Genomic DNA, 25,576 nt, shown 5'->3' on the forward strand with positions numbered 1-25,576 from the left:
ATAAACAATGGATTTCTGCAGTTTCTTAGTAGTTTTCTTTTTTTTGAGTCATAAGCCACCTTTTCATAGGCCGGGTCACATATGTTGAAATGTTCATAAACGCAGTTTTCCAAAAATTTGAAAAATCGAGAAGTGTTCAAAAATCTTCATAAAAATCTAGAATATTTTACATCGGACGTGAAGAGACATTTTATACAGTTTTCCCAAAAATCAAATTGGTACAAATTTTACCTGTAAATTTGTATAAGTTTTCCCAAAAATTCGGGAGGTATTTGAAAATCTTACCGAAAATTTCAAAAATTATATAATTATAATTACATTGAATATTCAGAATGTATGCAGTTTAACGGTAAATTTGTAAATACAAGAGGTGTTTAAAGAATACCTTCATGAACATTTCGAAAATTTTAGTTAGAATTTTTAGAAAATTTAATGCTATTTTCCTTAAATTCTACTATTTGAGAAACGTTTAAAGATTTGTATGAAAATCTCGAAATTTTTGATAAGAATTTTGGGTGTTTTTTATGCCATTTTGCGAAAATTTAGAGAAAATTTTACAATATTTATGAAAATTTAAAAAATTTCGAAGTTTTCAGAAACTTTTTATGAAATTTTCCTTAAAATTCGAATTTTCGAGATATGTTTTAAAGTCTTCATTACATTTCGAAATACTTATCTACGACTTCAGAATCTTTTTATGCAGTTTTCAAAACATTCGAAAGTTTTTGGGAATTTTAATAAAAATTTCGAAATTTTCACTAAGTGTTTTGGCACATTTTTTTGCAGGTGTTTAAACAAATAGCAAACACGAAAAGCGTTTAAAAATTTAAATGCACGTTTTTATTCAATTTATAAATCCAACAAGTTTTTGTCTAATAAAAATACAGAACTTGTATTGATTTTTGATAAATTTCTTCCAAAGGTTGTTTCAGATCTTCCATATAAAACGCGGTATTCGCATCATAAGGGATCGCTCAGGGAAAATTTCTTATATATTTCTAGGGTAAAAACAGGCGCAGTCAAGTTATTTGACATTTTTTTTATCTCTCTTTTCTCTATGAAGCGGTGTCTCTTCCCTGCGAGACACGAAAGTCAGATTCAGTAATGCATTAGAAGAAAATTTGTTAAAAAACATATTCGAATTGAAAATGCACTTAAATAAAAAATAATACACTGCACAAAAAAAAAAAAAAAAAAATAAAAATACTTGTGCTCAAATAGAATTGCAAATTCCATTCAAAAAACTCATAAATACAGTAACTTTTATAGCTGGTTTTTAACCAACTGTGTTCTTATAGGGTCGTTGCTCAAGTAATAATGAGACGCACATGTATCTCTTGGCAAAGCCAGGGCTCCCCTGTCAGCGTTTGCTAAAAAATCTTTAGAGTTTTCTTAATAGGTGGATACTACTTGACAAACGAAATTTTTCTTGAATATTTCTCGAGCGTTTTTTGTACAGAAATTTTCATTTCTTGCGATGTGAATAGTGCGCTTGAAATGTAAATAATTTTTTATATGGAAAGAAATCTGTAAAACCTCTCGAGCGAAAAGTTGGTAAAAATCAATGAGAATTTTGATAGGCTTTGTTAGACATAAACTTCTTAGACCTTATTATGGAACTCGATTCTAAAGAAATTTCGCATTTACTTTTAATTCGAGTTACAGCATAAGGCTCCTGATTGGACTTTATTATGAAATTGCATCCTCAAAAAGTTTCTGAAAATTCCTATCCAAAATTTTAATGAAGACTTTAAAGCATTTCTCCAGTTTTCGAAAACGATTTTGGCATTGGTTTCAATAAAAAAAATTCCAAGTAGAAATTTCTATTATTTTACGAATCTTGATTGAATTTCGGGGCAACTCAACCGATGTTTCTGTAAATTTTTATCAATAGCAAAAAGTTGAGGAATCAACCTCCGCACAAATTGTTGATTCTGAGTTGAGCGCCAAATTAAAAAAGAAAAGTTGATGTAATGTAAGCCACAGCTCTTAAAAGAAAAAACTAAATACAAAATTGCGATGCGACCCCGCTAAGAATTTTTTTTCTAATTAAAAAAAAATTGTTTAAAGATTTTGATGTTAATTTTTTCAGGCCTTGAACCCAGAATTTTAGGCGTGATGAGCTTTGCACGGCTACCATCACTCCGTTGTGGCCGCTTGGTTTTCCTTAGATCAAAATGATATATTAATATCAAACTTGCCATGCCGTTGGTCAATTGAATTGTCCTTTGTAATCAAAACGGACGGCAAACGCATTTGACTTTGTATGACAAGCAGTTTTCATGATATGGCTAAGTCTGTGGTCAAACTTGGCTTAGTGAAAAACCATTCACCGAAGAATACCAATGAAAACTGTTAAAATAACAGATTTCCATCAACATTCGAAAAAGAGTGGCTGTTGATATGACCGAAATTTCTGCGGCACGATAGTCATAAGAACAAAGTAGTGAGTGCCGTGAGAGCAAATTTCTCTTTAAAATTAGTTGATGCATTTGCATAATTTTAACAGTTGCTCGTTGTTGAAATTATCAATGAAATCAGTTCTTTTAACAGAAAAATCAGTTATATTGATTGAGAATCTGTAATTTTTACAGAATATTGTTAACTCGAAACCAACATTTTTTCTTCTGTTAAAATACCTAAACAAATTTGTTTTCTTGCCAAAGACTCGGTTGAATTAGCCATAATACGAACAATTATACTATTCACTAACTTAGTTTTAACGACTCGAAATAAATGACATTTAAATTTCGTTTTAATAGTAGAAAGGTGGCAGCACAGTTTAGCGAAATCTAAAAGGCGAAAAGCACAAAAGGAATGTCAAAAATAAATAAATTCCGTATACTAACTGCTTTTCAAAGTCATTATTGTGCAAGTTTTTACATATTTTAACAAAAGGTAAGTAAATGCGGTATTACTTTCTTTTTTTTTCTTTTGATATCGCAGTTATTCTTGTACCCCTTAATTGATCATCAAGTTGAGAAATAATATCGGTTAGTCGGTACAGCTTTCGAAACTACGTTGCATTCAAGTGGAATGGGTTATCTACTTCGCTAAGAAGGTTTCTGTCCAATGGCGATGAACTTAGTAATTCTTCGTCTTGTGATAAAACGTACGCCAAGTACTCAAATGCCATTTGATGTATAAAGCAGCTTTTCGTGTTTGAAAGTATTTAATGAAAGTTCCGATTTTCTTTTTTAACTAAAATCGCCAGAAATATTAATTTCGTGATTTTTAACGCAGCCAATTTAATTGCCGTTTATTTAACAACACAGCTGATCGTCGTCGATAAACAAATATCGATACAAAATAGTTACTGAATAACGAAATAGTTATAGTTATCGATTCGCAAATAAAGCGATGGCAAATGTGCTTAAAAAAGTTAGTGAATTCCACTACTGGTTTGTTGATTTTACTAGCTTCATCTCGTTCGGTATGTTTTTTTTTTGTAATCGCAGCTGTATATGTATATTGTATATGGATTGATATGGATTTGCAATTTGCCCAAAAATGAAACTAAATGCATTGCATAGTTTATTAAATTTTTTATTTTTTTATTCTTTTTTTGAGTTGTTCTAAAATTTGACAAATTTTATTGCCTCACAAGCTCACTTATTATTCCCGGCTAGTTCTTTCTGTGTCATTTAGGCATGTTTTTTTATTATATTTTTTTTTTTTAGGCAGGAACATTGTGCCTTGAACGGTTTCGTAAAATCGGTTGTCTTTTTCATTTAAATCTTCTTGCTGGTTATGCAGTTTAAAATTGATATCTTCTTATGTGTTTCTACCACAGTTAGTTAGTTTATGTAAATCTTATGTTTTGTATGTTATTATCTACATTTCAACACATTTTTCTATTTATTAAGCATCAGTGGGTTTAGAATACAAATATTTGTATACCTAATATATGTATTTATTTTTTTATATGTATTAATATGCATATACATATACATATATATCGCCTTTATCGTGCGTTTATGCTATTCTATGCAATCTATGAATTCAGCGTTTTCATAACGTACGGCCGTTTTCATAATCTCCAGTTAAGTTAGATTTTACCTGGAGGATAGCAATCTTTCAGATAGCGCCATTTAACATTTTCGTTTTCACCAACACAGGGTGAAAAACCCCCGGTTAAATAGATAAATGTGAATATTTTGACGAATATTAGCATCACTAAGCTGATACTAAGCAGCCACTCGTATGTACGTAAACAAATCAATCATTATTTACAGACATACATACAAGGCAACGGAGAGATACTCACAAACACATGTAATCATCAGCCGAAGTAGTACTCACATATACACACGCATATGGCTACAAACTACAAATATACATGTACATATATGGCTGGTAACCAAGCATGAAGTTCGCGAAATTACTAGACCTTAGGATAAATGGGTGAACGAGGAAACCGAGAGTATAAAAGCAGCGCAAGCTGAGGCATGACTAATCAGTTTTGATTTAAGCACGATATTGGTTGTGAAGTATAAGTGTTATTCTGAAGTACTGTTTAAGTAGTCTAATAAAGACCATTTTGCATTATTGAATATTGGAGTTATTTATTCAACAGTTTAGCGATTCGAACGTTAGCAGAAGGTTTGGAATAAGCGGAATTTCTCAAAATTCGTTACAATATTTTCTAGAGAAATCAGCAAAAATCTATTGTGAATGTACGAAAACTAACCAAAAAGCTGACTTTTGTTTACACTTTTCCCTTAGACTTAACTGAGACGCGAAGTTTCAGTAGCATGCAGAAAATGAAAATTTCGATAACTTACAGATAAGTAACTAACTGAAGATGTTGAAAACGGCCCTTAATGTCGAACCTTAATAGTGAACCTTAATTACAGCAATTAGTATGTATGTATGTAAATCTGATTAAGTTTGTATGCATTTGTTAGTGAGAATAAACAACATAGCATGGTTATTATGTATATATAATATATGATGAATTCTGGGTCCAAATCGCAACATCCGTGATCGTATAACTCGTCACGTAAAAATATGATTTTCGGATTATGACATACGCGAACGTACTACTTCGATCGCAATTTTGGATCGCAACATACGTGACGAGTGACTGAACGTAAACGTTCCGTTCCACTTTCATTCGAACACAAACTGGCGATCGTATACACACAAATTTCATTGAAAATGTAAAAAAATTGTTAAAATAGATGAATAAGTAAAATATAATAACAAATTTCCAACTGTTATTATTAACAAAGGTCGAAATCAAACAAGCTTTATCCAAGCCAAAGGAAATATTGGCGGAATTCATGGCGAGACACCTGCTTTGGTATCGGCTTGTTTCAAATTTAACTTCTCCAGAAAGTAACTAAACGCTTCTTAAGTTTAGCGCATTCTCTTCAAGAAACTGCAATCATTTTTTGTTACAAAGATATAATACACAAATGATATGCTTGCGCTTTGTTTGATAAGTGCAAAGGGTTACTGCACTCTCTTAATCGCCTTTGGACTATCTTTTCATCGCCTTCGATATTACTGGAGCTCAAACAAAACAATAAAATTTGATCCACCGCAGTCATTTACTTTATTTTTTATATTTTGACAAGCAATTTGACAGTTCAAAATCTATTGTGAGCTAAAAATACAATCCAATCTAATGTGGATCGTAGAATTTATTGTGAATTGAAAATAAATTACGTTCCGTTTGCTTTCGTATGTTATAATCCCATTTTGTTTATACGTTTGACGTATCACGTAATTTTCTTTCGTATAGTTGTCGATCCGTGATCGTATGTTACGATTCGGGCCCTGGTTGAGTTTTCTATATTTGTCGTATGTAATTTAACGGTATGTTGTGATCGTACTCGTTGTACTTTTTTTGGGAAATGTTTTGTATATATGAAAATTCTAATGCATTTATAGTTTGAGTAAAATTAAATTAATTAAAGCATGAAACGTTTTTTGTATGGTATCTATGTATATATATCGTCGCTCTCAATGAAAACTAGAACGGTTTAAAGTCCCATGAACGGCTTACAGATGGATTAGCCTTTCGTGGGTTCGATGATATGTACTTCCAATGAAATAAGCGATTGGAAACAGATTTCACTGCGCATTCAATAAAATCTAAGCTTGAACATGTAATATTTTAAGCAAAACTTTAACTAATAAAGCTATAAACAAGAATTAATTTAAATACATATAAAATTTAAACAGCTTGCATGTAAAAAAATTGATTTCCCAGAAATCAATGCCCTGCAGAATAAGTTGGTTTCCAATAAACCAACGTGCACTATTATCTGTTCATTTTCTTTGAAGCAAACAACTTTTGTATGGAAATGGTAGCAAAATAGTCAGAGATCGTTATTTCTGCAGTGCTTGTCATCAAATTGACGGTTCGGGACCTACATGTTTTACCCCGACTCCGAACGGCATCTGCAAGGCTGATGAGTTTTCATTGAGAAGCTTTTCATGATAGAAATACACCTGGAGTGCTTGCCAAATCAATGCCGATCCCACTTAGAAAAACTTTTTTGTAATTGAAAAAAACTTGTTTCCAAATTTTGGACGTTGCTTTTTGCGTGGTATGAACTTAGGGCCTTTGGTGTAGTACGCGAGCACGTCACCGGCGCACCACGGCGGTCGCACCTTTTTATACTTAAATTAAAAAAAGTTAACATTTTCATGAAAATTAGCGAAATTTCAGTAAAGTTCTAAACTTCTACTCGTAGTACTTTTGTTTAGCTATATTTTATTAAAATAATTTGTTAAAAATAATCGATTGTGAGCACACAAATAAATCTGTTTGTACTATGGCACTATTGTGAATATTTGCACTGCATTATCGGCAGTTGTTATTGTACGCTAGATGGCAGCGCAAGTTGTAAGCTCTAATTGATTGGTGGCAGGTGCTATTATACGCTAGATGGCAGCGCAAGTTGTAAGTTAATAGAACAGCTGATTTCTGTTGATATTTGATAAGATACTTTTATATTGGTTGCGCAAGATGCGCAAATAAGAAAGTCTAAGTTTGAGTGGATCCGAGCTTTATATACCCAGCTGTAGGTTTTCAATAAAAACAGTTTGCTTATTTGTAATACGAGCCGGACCAGTGCGCATCTTGCACAACCAATATAAGTCTCTTATCAAATATAAACAGAAATCAGCTGTTATATCAATCAATTAAAACTTACAGCTTGCGCAGCAATCTAGCGTATGCTAGCAACTGCCGTTAATGCAGTGCAAATATTCACAATAGTGCCATAGTACAAATAGATTTCTTTGTGTGCTTACAATAGTTTATTTTTAACAAATTATTTTAATAAAATATAGCTAAACAAAATCACTACGCCCAAAATTGCCCAAAGTTCGCTAATAGCCCGAATCTCCATCTTTACAACCAAACTTTATTTAAAGATTTGGATTCCAAATAAGAGCGTAAAAGGGACCCGTACATAAAAACAGCAATTAGAAATAATATAAATGATAAATATTTTCATAAAATTATTGCTATTGTGTAATACCGTCGATAGGAGTAAAACTTGAAATTTGCTTAAGAAAATGAATCAAAGTGACTTTTAAGAAGCGAACCATTAAATCCATTTTCATTGTGTTTACAACCTCAGGGGGGAAAAATACAAAAGTACCACCCTCGTATAAGTTAAAAATGTATAAAAAGCTTATATAGGTAAGTATGTCAATCATACAATCCCTAGATGTTTTTTCGTGACTGCAAAAGCATATTACCCTAATTTATTAGACATAAAAATGGGCTAAAACAATTACCAGTTCATGATAAGTTATTAACATATGAGCCGTTTATTTCGAAAGTGGCATAAGTCATTTCATGTCGTTTAGGTTCAGTGGTAATTTGTTTGTATCTCTCCTCGCATCCTGTTTGTTACGGTCCAATAGCTAAAAGTTGCAATTCTTATTATCATATATGTATATTATCTCTAATTGCTGTTTTTATGTATGGGTCCCTTTTTCGCTCTTATTTGGAATCCAAATCTATAAAGTTTTGGCTGTAAAGATGGAGATTCGGGCTATTAGCTTTGGGCAATTTTGGTCGTAGAACTTTTGTTTAGCTATTTGTTCTTAAAATAATTTGTTAAAAAAACGATTGTGAGCACACAAAGAAATCTATTTGTATTATGGCACTATTGTGAATATTTTCACTGCATTACTGGCAGTTGCTATCATACGCTAGATGGCAGCGCAAGCTGTAAGTTTTAATTTGTTGATAGAACAGCTGATTTTTGTTGATATTTGATAAGAGACTTTTATATTGGTTACGCAAGATGCGCACGGGTCCGGGTCGTTAGTTTATAATTGTAGAATCATCTATATATGCGTTTGTTCAGAAATAATAATGCATTTAAGACTATGAGTTGGAAATGACTTATGCCACTTTCAAAATAAACGGCTCATATATATCGTTGCTGTTTGTAAAAATTAAAAGAGTGTTTCATTAATAATATGCGAATGAATTTGTGTAAGACTGTGTGGATGTCCAGCCAGTATTTGAAATGTTTTGGAACGAAACAATCGATTTCGTTCCGTATACTACCCTAGCCTCCTCTTAACTCATGATTTTATTTAACCCGTACACATGTGTAAAGTAAAAAAGCAGCAAAAATCATAAAAAAATTCGACTCGATTTTTTTTTTTTTGTTTTTGTTAGAAAAAACTTTACTTAGTTGTTTAACGAAAACTCTGCAAAACAAAACCGTTTTCGAAGAAAAGAAAACCAACATTATAAAATTTTCGAAGCTTTTAGAAATTTAGCTGAGACTTCAAACTTGTACTTTGTTAGACTTAAATGGATGGAACTACAGAGCTGCATGAAAAGTTCTGACCGTTCTCAGTAAACATTTTAAAACTTTGGTTCCAGTTTATTGGAAAACTGCATAACAACTTTCCGCAAAATCATTGTGAAAACTCGAAATTTTCTTGAAGATTTCTAAGCGCTTACTAATATTCGTATTTTTGGGAAAACTGCTTAAATGGTTTCTGAAAATTTTAAGTAAAAATTTCGAAACTTTTATTAAGATTTTTTAAAACTTCTCCAAGTTTTTGCAAACTGCCAAAAAAAGGTGCTGAAAACTCTTATTCAAAATTTCGAAATTGAAGATTGAAGATATAGCACTCGTCGAATCATCCAGTTTTTTGGAAAGCTGCATAAAACGTGTCAAAATTTTCTTGAAGATTTCTAAGCGCCTGCAAATTTTAGTATTTTTTGGAAAACTGCATAGTTTCTAAAAGTTTTAAGTTAAAGTTTCGAAATTTTCACTAAGGTTTTTAAACACCTCTCGAATTTTTCGGAAACTGCCTAAAAAGCTTCTGAAAACTTGTATGTGAAAATTTGGAAATTGAAGATTGAGCATTTTTTATCACTTCTCCAAATATCCAATTAAAAAAACAAAACTACATAAAAAATTTCTGAACCCTAAGCGAAAGTTCGAAATTTTTATGAGCATTTTTAAAATTTCCCAATTTTCGAATTTTAGAAAAACTGCACAAAAAGTTTCTGAAATTTTTTTATTTTAGAAACTGATTTGTATAGTTCTCGCTCAATATTTATTAATTTCTGCTATTTTCGTGTTTGCAGCTCTAAGTGCAGTGAAATGTTTAACAAATAGCTCAGGTATAAGTGGGCAGCATGAAATGTTTCAAAATACTGGCTGGTGTTTTGGGTTAGCCTACATTTACATAACTATGAAACATAAACTTAAACATTTGCTAGTATTTCGGTTTTCAAACTAGTCATTATTACTTTTTTTTTTGAATATTTTCTATAGTGGCGTATCGCTAATATCACGTTCACCATTCGCATTTGGGATTACAACAACTGTTGGTACAGGATTATTATGCTGATAATGTTGTTGTTGTTGTATTTGCAGTAATGGTGAACGCGTTTGTGGTGTTAAAGTGTCACAAAGTAAATCATCACCAGCTGAGTGATGTCGTTGATTTCGATTGTAAACATTACCACCACCACAACCACCAGCTGTAAGTAATTGTACGGCTGGTTGGGTGCTACCATCACCAACAAGACTGTGACGTAACTTATACATATCTGTACTAATACTACCGCCACCATTGCCCACTTGAAGACCACCACCAGCGTCACCAAGAAAACCACCACCACCACTACTACCAAAGCCAATACTTTGCAGAGAATATGTGCTGCCATTGTGATTTTGTTGATGCGGGGTATAAATATTGCCATAGTGGTTATTGTTTGCAAATTGTTGGAAATTATTGAATTTAAGTTCATCGGATGGTGAACCAAATTCCGATGACTCACGTATAGGCGCTAATTGTAATTGTGCAGCTGCAGCTAACATCTCACCTGTAGGCAAACCCGACGGACTCGGTAGCTCACTGCTAGCCACGTCCTCAAATGCTTCCTCGTTGAGTGTTTGTAAGGCGCCACAAATCATTTGTTCTTCCAATGTTACCTGCATATAAAAAAATAAAAGATAATGTAAACTGAATAAACAGATAAAGGTACATATGGTATATTATTGAAGAAAGCAACAACGATGCGAAGTTAGTATTATTAGACTTATGAAGACGCGCACCAATATTTCTACAATGAGCACTATTACTTTTTACAAATTTATGATTTTCAAAAAAATTTTACTCCCAAAAATTAATTGGTCTTGTATCAGTAAGATCTGGAGATAATATCAACATCGTAAATTTTAAATTTCAAATTCAACAGCAAAATAAAATTTAAAAAAATCTTACAATGTTGTTTTTAGTGAACAATTTAATATTAAGATCAGGGCTGTTCAAAAATGTTTGTATTGAAGTGCAAATCACAATACATATAAAAAATTATATTAAAAAAAAATGTGTTTATTTTAAATGTTTAAAGAATTTTGACGGTTCCCTAATGAATAAATTTTGAATTAAAAATGTTCTGTGCTAAAATATTTTTAATAATTTTTTGTTGTCAATTTGTTAGTGTAAATATGAATATCATACCGAAGTGCCTTGGTTTCATATGGAAGGGCTTTTTCCATTACAATTATATGGTTGGAACATCTCATCAGCAGTTTTTTTTTTCACTTCACTGGTATAGGTATTGTCAAAAGGAGATGGCAAACGTAAAATGTAAGTACACATTGATAATAATTGGTGGTAAATTAAAAAAAAAAAACCAAAAAAAAAAATAGTTTCACATCACTTTCAGTTATTTTTTCAGTAAATGCATCTAATTTAGCGCATCATTTTTCCACAACACACTAGAAGTGCAAAGTTTTATGTTTTCTCTCCATTCCAGTCGCCTAACACCAACGCTCAGATTTTGACAACCTGAACAAAGGTATGTTGTTGCTGTAGAGATCGGCCAACCATATACATAGTTGAACCATGGCTTTTTCTTTGCACTTTCATATGAATCGAATTTAAATGTGAGGAAATATGTGAGTGCTATGCAATTTTTTTTTTATATTCAAAGTGTGAATTCGTATCTGTGCCTATTCTTTAGGGCAAAACAAAAACAAAAGTGCTATAAGCTCTGGTAAGATTTTTCAACTTTACAGATAGAATTAAAAAAATTGTTATTATTTTCGATATTTTAAGAAAACACTAGTTTTGTCTAAAAACATTTTCGAGAATATTCGATAAAATTTTACGAAAACTTCCAACTTATATTTGAAGTTCTTTGACAATTTTTGTCTCTATATAAGATTTGCTTATATAGGGAATATTTATTTTATATGGAAGAAAATTTTGGTACATCGTTTAGAAAAAAAAAATCGTTTAGAAGAAATTATCAGGAATCAATGTGAATTTTGAGAAACATATGTGACCCGGCCTATGAAAAGGTGGCTTATGACTCAAAAAAGAAATTGCGAGAAACAGCTGTTAAAGATAAACAATGCATTTCTTCAGTTTCTTAGTAATTTTCTTTTTTTTTTGAGCCATAAGCCACCTTTTCATAGGCTGGGTAACATATATCTTTCACTTTATCAGACTAAAATTGTTTTGGCTAAAAATTGCATATTGAAAAAAATTCAGACAACTCCAAATCAAAAGTTCAAAGTTTTCGTTCATATTTTTCGAGTTTTCGAATTAATTTGATGCAACAAGAACCAGGACACAAAATCACTGAACATTTTTGGTGAAGGTCTACTGATTTTTGAGCTTTAAAATAAATATTAATCTTTTTTAATAACAAATGAAAAATTTGAGAAGTTTACACAGCAATTTCGAAATTTGACTTGGAAAATTATACACGTTTTATTATAATTTTTTATACTGGTTTTTGTGCTAAACCAGTGTGACGGTTTTTTTTATTGTTTTTCTAAAATGGTTGCGTCGGGGGAAAAAAATAAAAAAAATGCTATAAGGTTAAAAGATATCATGAACTTCATTTAATATTTCTAAACTTTACAGAAATAAATTTGTTTTAAAATAATTTTTTTTTATAATTAAAAAAGTTTTTTTTTTTACTTGTTTTTTTTTTTATTTTTTAATTTTGTAGCAGTTATAGAAATCTGGACCTAAAATTTGATAGAATAAAAACCAGGAAAAAATTTCAAAATTGATTTGAAAACACTTGCAGACACCTTTGTGACTGTCTGAAGATTTTCTAAGCTTGAGAGAAAATATACATACATATATATTTTTATAAATAAAAATAAGCTTTTTTATTAAATTATTATTTTGTAGTTAAATTGCTTTATTAGAAGTTTCGAAATTAGACTTATTCCAGTTTCTAAAATTTTCTGCGACAAAAACCAGGAAACAAAATTTTAATATTTTTCGTTTATTTAATAAAATGGGTAAAAATAAAACGACGCAACCTAAAGATCGTATTTTATTTTTATTTTTTTTTAGCGCTGTTAATTATATTAAATTTTAGTGTAATATAAATCTTGCTATTGTCAAGTTGTATGTTTGTATGATAACTATCCTGAACATTTTAATTTAAATTATGGCTGTCCCTAGTCGGTCGGAAGTTAGTACCAAAAACTTCCGAAATTGTTTTGTTGTTTTTATTTTATTGCTTTTTTCCTGTTTTCTTCATTTTACTTCATTCTGAACGAAAAAAAAATTTACGGACAAAAAGCCACTTTCTAAAATAATAATTTGATATAAAGTTAAAAATAAAGTAAATAATCAATACACATAAAAACAGTAAAAATACACGAAAATTAAGTATACATTCAGTATTTAAAATTTCAATTTCAATCAATTACAAAATGCTATAAACACAAAACAGTTAAAAGTATTATTAAAAATCAATTCATACTTTTATATAAGCAATCGAAAATCAATCGGCAAGTCCATCGAACTCTAAAGCTTTCACTAGCCAGCCTTTATGGATCTCAGTAAGGATGATGTGCCTTCCATTGGTTCAAAACTGTCAGCACCCAAAATAGTAGTACTTTGTTTTGTGGAATTCAAAATTCATAGAACGGCTCATTAGCAAAAAAAAAAACAAACATCTTTGCTTGCATAACCGTTTTGGTTCCAGGTAGCAACAGCACCTAAAATATGCTATTACTGTGCTGTGAAATTTAAATTTAAGTCCTTTTTTGGCTGTGCTGTGCCGTTACTGTGCATTTTCAAACAGTCCATCTCAAAGAATGAGTTCCAGATTGGGTGCATTTTTCTTATACACAGAAAAAGCTGTGCGAAAAAATGTTATGCTCACCTTTGGCTCTATCCGTGAGGAAAACTGAAGAATTAACTGAGAGAGTAACCACGTTTCTACGGCCCAGCCACAATGATAGTGAAGACTTTAGGCTAGGTTGTAATAGGGAGTCCATCCTCTTCGAGATCACAAGGGTGGTTCTGAACCCCGCGGCACGTATGTATATAGCTCTTACCACTGGCTTGACAAAAGTCGTAATAAATGGTCCGTGGCCTTTATATGACAATTAGCGTTATCAGGGATATTAAGCCTTGGAGGATTCCAAACATTTAAGCCCAAAATGTATGATAGCGAGCACGCTACCCCCACACCACGGTGGCGCTTTTTGTATACTACTGTTAGTATTCATTTTATCCATATCAAATGCTAAGCTTAAAAACTACCATACCGATATTCTTTAGCTTATTTAAGAGCTAAAAAACACATTCACATAAAAGAAAGTTTCGTGCAAATTTAAATTTAAAAAAAGACAACACATTTAGAAATGTTGTTTTTTAGTTAAATAGCTTAATGGTTTTAAAATGTAATTTTTTTAAGTATTCACATATACCGCAAAAAATGAAATAAACTTTAAACTGGAGTAGGTTTTTACCTGTAAATACTCATAATCGTGTACTTTTGGCTGCATATTTGGAATAATTCAAATAACATTAGAATGTACGGTATGAATGGCAAGACTTATCTCTTAATATGAATTTACATATGTGAATTTCGCTGAAATATGAATGAATTGTTTTCCCCCACCTACAAAATACTTCTATGTACTTATCTCAGATACGCTCACTATTTTAAAATTTAGGGAAGCTCTTTGAAGGATTGAGCCAATTTCGGAAGCTTAATAATAATTTGGCGAATTTTCACATCATTAAATAAATGCACAAAAACAAAAACATTAAAGCAAGTTACATAAACACATACATACAAGGCAACGGAGAGATACTCATAAACACATGTAATCATCAGCCGCAATAGTACTCACATATACACACGCATATGGCTATGCGAGAGACTAAAGACTACAAATATACATGTACGCAGATGGCTGGTAACCAAGCATGAAGTTCACGAAATTACTAGAACTTAGTAGAAATAAGCGAATGAAGCAACGGAGAGTATAAAAGCAGCACGAGCTGAGTAGGCAGCATCAGTTTGATTTAAACGCGCTATTAGTTGTGAAGTATAATAGTGAAGTACTACTCTCAAATTAGTAAAAATAAATACCAGTTTGCAATACGGAATATTAGAGTTATTTCTCCTACAGTTCAGCGATTCGAACGTTAGCAGGTTTCAAATAAGCGGAATTTCCCTAAATTCGTTAAAACAACAATAATATCGAATTGCTTTTAAATGCCGCCGGATGAACGTAAAATTACGCCACACGTCCACTAAACAAGGTTTAGCTTTCATCAAGGAACCCTGGAGTCTGCTTGGTGTCGTAAAATGTGTACACAGTACTGATGGTAAGTTTATTTATGCCAACAATTTTGTTTCAATTTTCCAAGTTTATAACGGCTCATTTGGACGAACAAAATTTCAACGCCAGAGGCAAACACTTGGCGCCGAGTAGGACTCCAAACAACAATACCGGCGAGTTTCTCCTTGCGCTTCTTAGTAGTAATAATATAAACATTATGAACCGAGGTAATTAACCAACTTTGTAAACGCTATTATCTCTACCGGGTATATCCCATACGAATAATTAATGTCACTTTCCTGATCGCAACTAGTTTATGAGAATTTTAGAATTCTTTCCCGTTACCATTTGAAAATGCGGTAATAAAATGACCCATAACGACGGAGCTTGCGGCGGAAGCTGAACAGATCTACTGAGACTTTACCATAGCTGTTAACTAAAGTTGCGCTCAACGAAACGTTGATAAGGTAATGTACTTTAGTGGAACTAAAAGCTCAAACAGGAAAAATACCCAGCTATCTAGGAATGTGTTTAAGGGAACAAGAGCTACGCGGGAGTGTGGTTCGTACAAAACCGCTCTAATATCATACAACAAAGAATTTATAATATCTAAGGAGGCTACGTGGAGAGAACATTGCGAGAAAATTACCGATCTTCCGACAGCAGTGCTAATCCTAAAAGCACTTGGCAGGGATTAAAAAAATGTAATTTACAGTCTGAAGAAACATATGCGAGTTACACTGAGTGGCGAAAAATACATGCAACCATTTGCTTACAACTCTCTTTCTATTCATTAGTAATTTTGGATCAGCACACTAGGGAGTTCTCTTCAAAGAAATTTCCTCTGTTTTCTAATAAATTTGCTTTCTAGTCAGGAAAATCCACCGAGACTACAATTCATAGCTTTATGTGAAGGATTCAAAAGGCTTTGGAGGCTTAAAATATTGTGACGAATATTAGCATCACTAAGCTGATAATAAATAATTACGCAACAATAAAAAAACATGAAGCAGCCACTCGTATATACACGAAGACATTAATCATTATTTACACACATATGTAGAAGGCGACGAAGAGATTACTCACGCACACGCAGAAGTAGTTACTTACCCATACACACGCATATGGCTATAAGAGAAACATAAACTACAAATAGGTATACATGAATATAGCTAATACCCTTGCTTGGTTACAATTGTACAATTGTACGGAAATACAGTTTCGCGAAATGACTAGACCTTAGGAGAAATGGATGAACGAGAAAACTGAGAGTATAAAAGCCGAGGAATCAGTAATCAGTTTGATTTAAATACGCAATTAGTTGCGCAGTACTCTCAAAGTAGTCTAATAAAGAACATTTTGCATTACTGAATATTTGAGTTATTTATTCGACAGTTCAGCGATACGAACGGAATTTCTCTAAATGCGTTACAATATAGTCACTTTAGTGCCAGGGGTAATCGATAACAAGACATATTAGGCTATAGAACAAGATATGATTGGCGAGGCAATAAAAAATAAATGGTTATTAGCTAGTTGCTGTTCATGCTAAGAGAAGAAAATCAGTCTGGAGCAAGGAGGAACAACTAATTAAATTCTGGTCACTATAGGATGTCCTCAAGCGGGTGTACTTTCTAAAATCTTAAAAATGAGTTGATGACAATGAGTAAAATTTATAAATAATCTGCCGTTGGTATGGCGTGATATAATAACCTCTAAGCTAAGAATCTTACGCAACTTTTGACCGAGTGCTCTGGGAACTAAGGAATCCATCTTCTGATACTGACTTAAAGGTTTCATTCACGAAGTGATAAAATTTGATTATAGTGAAACTTGGTATCTATAAGCTGAATGTCTAAAATCGATACCAATGCGATGCTACCCTCATACTTTCAATTTTGAAAACCATCCATACTTACACAACCACTTTCAAGATAGTAAATAACTGCAATTTAGTGACGATTCGGAGCAAAGTTTTGTTGAGAAAAGTCCTAGGAGAATATTTACACACATTTATTGAAGATTATGAATGCGATTGTTGGATTTCATATTACACATGTTACATATGAAGGTAATGCTTTAGCACTACAAGAGACTTTCATATTTTTGTGACTTGACCCTTAATCTCGAATGGAATGAAAAACCTAGCCTGCGCGCCTCGTTGGACGGCCAAACCTGTTTGAACGGTTAAGCGCCAATAAATTAAGAAAGTAAGTCTATCAACACCTAATTATCATTATAGAAAACGAGCCGGACCCGTGCGCATCTTGCGCAAGCAATATAAAAGTATCCTATCAAATATCAACAGAAATCAGCTGTTCTATCAATCAATCTGGCGTATGGTAGCAACTACCGGTAATGCAGTGTAAGTATTCACAATAGTGCCATAGTACAAGTAGATTTCTTTGTGTGTTCATAATCGTTTTTTTAAAACAAATATAGCTAAACAAAAGCACTACGACAAAAATTGCCCAAAGCTCGCTAATAGCCCGAATCTCCATCTTTACAACCAAAACTTTATTTATAGATTTGGATTCCAAATAAGAGCGAAAAAGGGACCCGTACATAAAAACAGCAATTAGAAATAATATATATGATGTCTATCAATACTCAAGAGGAGTATCATTACCCCTATTACCATTTACAACTCAACTTAGTTGGGTTGTAATTAAAACAACTCAACTTTAAGACAACTCAACTCCTGTTTGGTATTACGAATTACAACTTATTTCAGTTGAAGTTGAATTGATGTTGCCAACCTAAAAAAGTGATGATTTGACAGATAAATGAGCAGCTGATCAATTTGTGGCAGAAATTCAAGCATTTGCAAAAGTGATGTTTTTATTAATAACAAAATGGATATCAATTAAATAATATTAAATTTATTTTATAACGACGAAAATTTTGGTGACAAAATTGACATGTCGCGAAAACGGAAATAATTCGCATGATCACTCTAATCCCTTGGAACTACCAAGCACCAAGTAAGAAAACGATTAAGTGACAAATGATGAGCTTCTAATGAAGTTATTTTGCAGATTTGTAAGTTATTTTCGGTTAAGTACGGAAGAATATTGCTCGACGGCTTTACCCCTATTATAACTACACTCCTTGCTGACGGCAGCTATCAAAAATGCTGTGGAAATGATTTTAGTGTTGGATTGGATATCAGCTACAGTTAATAAAGAGGTTTTAGATATTGAGGAGCATATTTGTGCGAAGTGGATTAAAACCCATATGACTCCAGAACAAAGCGCTACAAAAACCGCATTTTACTCTAAAACAGGATTACCAGGATTAGTGGGTAGTATCGATGGGACTCACGCATAATTTCACCTATTTTGGCTGCATCCGAACTGCGTCTTGCCTCTTCCAACTTCGGGATGTCGCTCCAGAAGGTCAAAAAGATGTTCAATGTAATATTTGGTTGAAAACTTGTTTTTTCTATAAATGTGTACAAAATTGCTGATCATAAAGATTGTTTAAATGAATTTAAAAAAGGTAACGCTTTCCATTTTTTTTAAATAATAATCAACAAGTAAGGAAGGCTAAGTTCGGGTGTAACCGAACATTACATACTCAATTGAGAGCTGTGGAGACAAAGTAAGGGAAAATCACCATGTTGTAAAAAGAACCTAGGGTAACCCTGGAATGTGTTTGTATGACATGTGTATCAAATGGAAGGTATTAAAGAGTATTTTAAGAGGAAGTGGGCCATAGTTCTATAGATGAACGCCATTTAGGGATATCGCCATAAAGGTGGACCAGGCCTGACTCTAGAATTTGTTTGTACGATATGGGTATCAAATGAAATGTGTTAATGATAATTTTAAAAGGGAGTGGGCCTAAGTTCAATAGGTGGACGCCTTTTCGAGATATCGCTATAAAGGTGGAGCAGGGGTGACTCTAGAATTTATTTTGTACGATATGGGTATCAAATGAAAGGTATTAATGAGTATTTTAAAAGGGCGTGGGCCTAAGTTCTATAGATGGACGCCTTTTTGAGATATCGCTATAAAGATGGACCAGGGGTGACTCTAGAATTTGTTTGTACGATATGAGTATCAAATGAAAGGTGTTAATGAGTATTTTAAGAGGGCGTGGGCCTTAGTTCTATATGTGGACGCCTTTTCGAGATATCGCCATAAAGGTGGCCCAGGGGTGACTCTAGAATTTGTTTGTACTACATGGGTATCAAATTAAAGGTGTTAATGAGTATTTTAAAAGGGAGTGGGCCTTAGTTCTATAGGTGGACGCCTTTTCGGAATATCGTTATACAAGTGGACCAGGGTTGACTCTAGAATGCGTTTGTACAATATGGGTATCAAACGAAAGGTGTTAATAAGTGTTTTAAAAGGGAGTGGGCCTTAGTTCTATGGGTGGACGCCTTTTCGGGATATCGCCATAAACGTGGACCAGGGGTGACTCTAGAATGCGTTTGTATAATATGGGTATCAAATGAAAGGTGTTAATGAGTATTTTAAAAGGGCGTGGGCCTTAGTTCTATAGGTGGACGCCTTTTCGATATATCGCCATAAAGGTGGACCAGGGGTGACTCTAGAATTTGTTTGTACGATATGGGTATCAAATGAAAGGTGTTAATGAGTATTTTAAAAGGGAGTGGGCCTTAGTTCTATAGGTGGATCCCTTTTCGAGATATAGCCATAAAGGTGGGCCAGGGGTGACTCTAGAATTTTTTTGTACGATATGGGTATCAAATGAAAGGTGTTAATGAGTATTTTAAAAGAGCGTGGGCCTTAGTTCTATAGGTGGACGCCTTTTCGAGATATCGCCATAAAGGTGGACCAGGGGTGACTCTAGAATGTGTTTGTACGATATGGGTATCAAATTAAAGGTATTAATGAGGGTTTTAAAAGAGAATGGCCCTTAGTTGTATATGTGAAGGCGTTTTCGAGATATCGACCAAAATGTGGACCAGGGTGATCCAGAACATCATCTGTCGGGTACCGCTAATTTATTTATATATGTAATACCACGAACAGTATTCCTTCCAAGATTCCAAGGGCTTTTGATTTCGCCCTGCAAAACTTTTTCATTTTCTTCTACTTAATATGGTAGGTGTCACACCATTTTACCTAAAGTTATATTTTGCGTCAATTTTTTTCTAAAGTTATATTTTGCGACAAGAGACCTATACAATTACCATGTTTCATCCCTTTTTGCGTATTCGGTATATAATTATGACATTTTTTTCATTTTTCGTAATTTTCGATATCGAAAAAGTGGGCGTGGTCATAGTCGGATTTCGGCCATTTTTTACACCAATACAAAGTGAGTTCAGATAAGTACGTGAACTGAGTTTAGTAAAGATATATCGATTTTTGCTCAAGTTATCGTGTTAACGGCCGAGCGGAAGGACAGACGGTCGACTGTGTATAAAAACTGGGCGTGGCTTCAACCGATTTCGCCCTTTTTCACAGAAAACAGTTATCGTCCTAGAATCTAAGCCTCTACCAAATTTCACAAGGATTGGTAAATTTTTGTTCGACTTATGGCATTAAAAGTATCCTAGACAAATTAAATGAAAAAGGGCGGAGCCACGCCCATTTTGAAATTTTTTTTATTTTTGTATTTTGTTGCAACATATCATTACTGGAGTTGAATGTTGACATAATTTACTTATATACTGTAAATATATTAAATTTTTTGTTAAAATTTTACTTAAAAAAAATTGTTTTAAAAGTGGGCGTGGTCCTTCTCCGATTTTGCTAATTTTTATTAAGCGTACATATAGTAATAGGAGTAACGTTCCTGCCAAATTCCATCATGATATCTTCAACGACTGCCAAATTACAGCTTGCAAAAGTTTTAAATTACCTTCTTTTAAAAGTGGGCGGTGCCACACCCATTGTCCAAAATTTTACTAATTTTCTATTCTGCGTCATAAGGTCAACTCACCTACCAAGTTTCATCGCGTAATCCGTATTTGGTAATGAATTACCGCACTTTTTCGATTTTTCGAAATTTTCGATATCGAAAAAGTGGGCGCGGTCATTGTCCGATATCGTTCATTTTAAATAGCGATCTGAGATGAGTGCCCAGGAACCTACATACCAAATTTCATCAAGATACCTCAAAATTTACTCAAGTTATCGTGTTAACGGACAGACGGACGGACGGACATGGCTCAATCGAATTTTTTTTTTCGATACTAATGGTTTTGATATATGGAAGTCTATATCTATTTCGATTCCTTTATACCTGTACAACCAACCGTTATCCATTCAAAGTTAATATACTCTGTGAGCTCTGCTCAACAGAGTATAAAAAGTATCAAATGATAATCAAAAGAAACGTTTCGACATCCGTTTTAAGAATCCGAAAGCGGAAATTAAACATTTTATTTCTATCGAAAGATATTTACAAAAACCCATACAATGGCCCCGAGAGGGTCCGAAATATGAGGCCCGATCCATAGTTTTTTTTGCACAGAACATTTTTCTACGTTGGCGGCCTCCGGCCGCAATTTTTAAAAATAACCCTGGTTGGGTCCAACACCTTTCTGCATTGGTGTGTACAAAAAATCTCGCAAAATGCAACAATCACATGAAAATTTGAAACGAAATGATATGACACAAACTAATTTTTAACGGAGTGTCTTTTGATACCAACTTTGAAAATTTTTGTTAAAAATTAGGTGGTGACCGTCTTGTAAAATGTTACCTTTTTTCCAAACAACTGCTAGTAATCAGTTGTCAGATTTTGATGTCTTTGACAACTACACCAACACAATGTTGTAAACGGTAATGCCACAAAAAGTTGTAAGACTAGACAACTTCAACCGACATTTTTTTGACAGGTTTGTAATAGGTCTGTAATACCAAATTGCAAAAGTTCAACTGAGACAGAGTTGAGTTGTAAACGGTAATAGGGGCACATAAAAGTACATAGAAGTATTGAAGGTTGTATATTGTCAACTCTCATGTATACCAACGTTCGTGCTGATCTACATTTTTTACAAACCTGTTTTTCCATTTGAATTGCAGTCGAATTTTTGCGTGAAACCGGTTGTCCAGCGTGTGAATCTGTGTTGTCTTTCGTTGCTGACGTGTTCGTAGGCGGCGTGTCGGTTATTGCAGGCATTTGTTTAAATTTGCGTGGCATTTTTTCACAGTCACGCAGTGTATTGATAAGCAATCGAAACAATTCCCAATGACCGAAATTAAGGCCTAGTACCTTTTTGAATAATGAATAAATGAAATAGATACAAACACTTTTAAATACTTTCAAATATGTACCCCCTTAAGATCATTGATATCGCAGTATTTAAGTACACGTCCATTAATTGCATTCTCTTTGAGAATTGGTGATAATTTTGGTAATGCAGGACGTAAATCTTCGACGCGCTCAAGTAAGCTAACAACACCTTCGACTGTTAAATCAGATAATTTTGTTTGCAGTATATCGTCCTGAAAAAATTGCATATAAATAAAAAATTAATTAAATTGATCATATTTTTTGTTTCTCACAGTTATAGTACTTACGCCAAAGGAATCACTTGGTGAGCCCATCAACGGTGTAAATGTTGGTTCCGATATCGTACTAGGATTACGATGCCGCAATTCAAAATCGGTATGCAACAATTGATACGGCGGATATGCGGCGGGTGAAGGCACATACGTTGGGGCTGGCGGTGGTAGGCGTACTGCGGGGCTAACGCTCGGCTTATTTTGTAACATTATCGTACCTTCATCTTCGATTGATTGTTGGTCTTCTGCGAACGGTAAAAAAAATGAATAAATATTTCGTTTTAAAACTTCAGAGTTCACTCGATAGCTCACCTTTTAATACTTTTCTTAAGTACGGGTCAAGATTAATTGTGAAAGGTAAAAAAATGCGTAAATCAGCTACAAGCAAATCTGATTTGTGTAACTGTAGGAAAGCATCTAACTTGCGTTCATCACGATCAAGCTCGAGCAGTGGTGCAGCTTCTCTGAGGCAAGCGATCTTCGGTCGTACTCTATAAAAATAACGAATTATATAATAAGCGCTAAGCAAAACGCGTAAAGTGATTATCGACGACTGTGTGAAGAAGGCTCCATGCCGGATTTCTTGAATTTCTATATTTAATTTTGATGTAAAAACGCTATATCTCATTTTTCGGTTGAAAATGAAGTACATAAGAAATTGGGCGAAAATCCCCAATTTCAAAGTGAAAGTGAATTTAAAGGCTCAAATAGCACTCAGACAACCCAAGTCGAGTGGGGGTCCGATTAGGACCCATACCCTCAAGTGAGAGTTGTAAATAGTCGGAATGATGGGGAGATTACCGGTAGATGGCTAAGCCAGCGATTCAAGGTAAACGTGTAACGAAGAGCGGTGTATGCTGAAGTCAAATTTAACTCATGTATGGCTAATCGGCCACCGTGGTGTGATGGTAGCGTGTTCCGCCTACCACACCGAATGCTCTGCGTTCACACCCCGCGCAAAGCAACATCAAAATTTTAGAAATAAGGTTTTTCATTAGAAGAAAATTTTTCTAGGCGGGGCCGCCCCTCGGCAGTGTTTGGCAAGCACTCCGAGTGTATTTCTGCCATGAAAAGCTCTCAGTGAAAAATCATCTGCCTCACAGATGCCGTTCGGAGTCGGCATAAAACAAGTAGGTCTCGCTCCGCCAATTTGTAGGAGAAATTAAAAAGGAGCTCGACGCAAATTAGAAGAGAAGCTCGATCTAAAATCTCTTCGGAGGTTATCGCGCCTTACATTTTAAATTTTTTTTTATGGCTAATCGGCTACTTGGCTGATGTCCAGAACACCGGTTGGAGTTAGGTGATGGCCAGTATTAAGATAGTAGGTGGTGGTGAATGGTGAAACCATGAAGGATTTATCAGTGCCAAAATTTTCCAGCAAGTGTAGAACGCTGTCGCTCTGGAATATTGGTTGGCTCTATAAGTACGGTGGCGGCGGACGCACCACCGTTTTGGAAATGAGAAAGGTGCGGCTCACGAGGGTGAATGCGGTGATGGGCAGCAAGAGCAAGCATTCTAAAAGAGTGACCTTGGTGCGTTGCAGGCGACCGTTGCCATCTTGATACCCTTGTTGCTACTACATACGAATGTTGACCAGCTGTTGCCATCGCGATACTCGCGATGCTACTACGAATATTGGTCTTCCCAATATTCAACTGCTGCCGCCTGCTATTATTCCGCCTTCCAGCTGTTTCTGTCCTGATATCCCCGTTGCTATTAAGACTGTTCGCCTGCTGCTGGCTTAATGAAACTCCCCGATTCTGCTAAGGCCATTGGTATGACCGCTACACAGCTGCTTGTTGTTGTTGTAGCAATGCTCGCCCCACCTAATAGCCGCGACCGATCACAAATTGTCATCAATATCCTCTAACGGGAGTCCAAGGAAACTTGCCGTTTCAACAGGGGTGGACCATAAGGAAAGGGGTGTTAGAGGCGTTGGTTCCACATTACAATTAAAGAGGTGGTTGGGGTCATGTGGGGACACATTGCAAGCAGGGCATACATTTTGTATGTCGGGGTTGATTCTGGATAGGTAAGAGTTTAACCTGTTACAGTATCCAGAACGAAGTTGAGCAAGAGTGACACGCGTTTCCCTGGGGAGTATGCGTTCCTCTTCTGCGAGTTCTGGATATTTTTCTTCAAGTACTGGATTCACCGGGCAATTCCCGACATAAAGGTCCGACGCCTGTCTATGGAGTTCACCAAGGACCTGCTTGTGTTTTCCGCTTCATACGGCTGGGTTCTCAGGTGCCGTATTTCCTCAAAATGCTTACGGAGATGACTCCTTAGGCCCCTAGGCGGTGCTGGTTCGTCAATCAGATGTCTGTTGGGATGCCCAGGTTTCTGGGTATTCAACAGAAACTGTTTGGTCAGCATCTCATTTCGCTCCCTGATGGGGAGTATTCTCGCCTCATTATGCAGATGGTGTTCTGGCGATTCTGAGAGCAGTATTTTGGCAGGCCTGTAGTTTCTTCCAGTGGGTGGTTTTTAGGCTTGGCGACCATATGGGTGACGCGTAGCACGTAATCGGCTGGCTAATTGCTTTGTATGTGGTCAAGAGCGTTTCTTTATCTTTTCCCCAGGTACTGCCAGCAAGGGATTTGAGGATTTTAATACGGCTCTGAATTCTTGGAACAATTGCGGTTGCGTGCGCACCAAAATGTAGATCCTGATCAAACGTCACATCCAAGATTTTGGGGTGTAGGACAGTCGGTAGCGTAGTGCCATCGACGTGGATGTTCAATATGGTCGACATTTGGGGCGTCCATGTTGTAAATAAGGTCGCGGAAGATTTAGTCGGTGACAATGCCAGGTTTCGCGAGGCGAAAAAACTGGAGAGATCAGGGAGATAGCCGTTTATTTTATTGCATAGCTCATCGATCTCTGGGCCTGGGCCTGTGGCCATGATTGTCCAGTCATCGGCGTAGGAAACGATTGTGACTCCTTCCGGTGGTGAAGGTAGCTTAGATATGTAGAAATTAAACAAAAGTGGGGATAGGACACCACCCTGTGGCACCCCTT

At 34.7% G+C, this 25,576-nt stretch overlaps 1 protein-coding gene across 12 annotated transcripts in view; it reads right to left on the minus strand.

Moving 5' to 3' along the window:
• The window catches only part of Arms (Ankyrin repeat-rich membrane spanning), a 200,218-nt gene that overhangs the window by 13,548 nt on the left and 161,094 nt on the right, over positions 1 to 25,576 (minus strand). For 10 of the 12 annotated variants that reach the window (XM_067774548.1, XM_067774558.1, XM_067774550.1 and 7 more), the window contains 5 exons: positions 22,868 to 23,046; positions 22,571 to 22,800; positions 22,325 to 22,495; positions 22,050 to 22,262; positions 10,331 to 10,439 (listed from right to left, as the gene is read on the minus strand). In XM_067774548.1, the coding sequence (XP_067630649.1) occupies positions 10,331 to 10,439; positions 22,050 to 22,262; positions 22,325 to 22,495; positions 22,571 to 22,800; positions 22,868 to 23,046 (902 nt within the window). Of the gene's footprint in view, positions 1 to 3,525; positions 10,440 to 22,049; positions 22,263 to 22,324; positions 22,496 to 22,570; positions 22,801 to 22,867; positions 23,047 to 25,576 lie in introns of those variants that run through there. The other 2 variants (XM_067774552.1, XM_067774551.1) reach the window with 1 other exon arrangement.

This window comes from Eurosta solidaginis, chromosome 3, assembly GCF_040869045.1.
Source record: "Eurosta solidaginis isolate ZX-2024a chromosome 3, ASM4086904v1, whole genome shotgun sequence".
In the NCBI taxonomy this organism is placed as follows: Eukaryota; Metazoa; Arthropoda; class Insecta; order Diptera; family Tephritidae; genus Eurosta; species Eurosta solidaginis.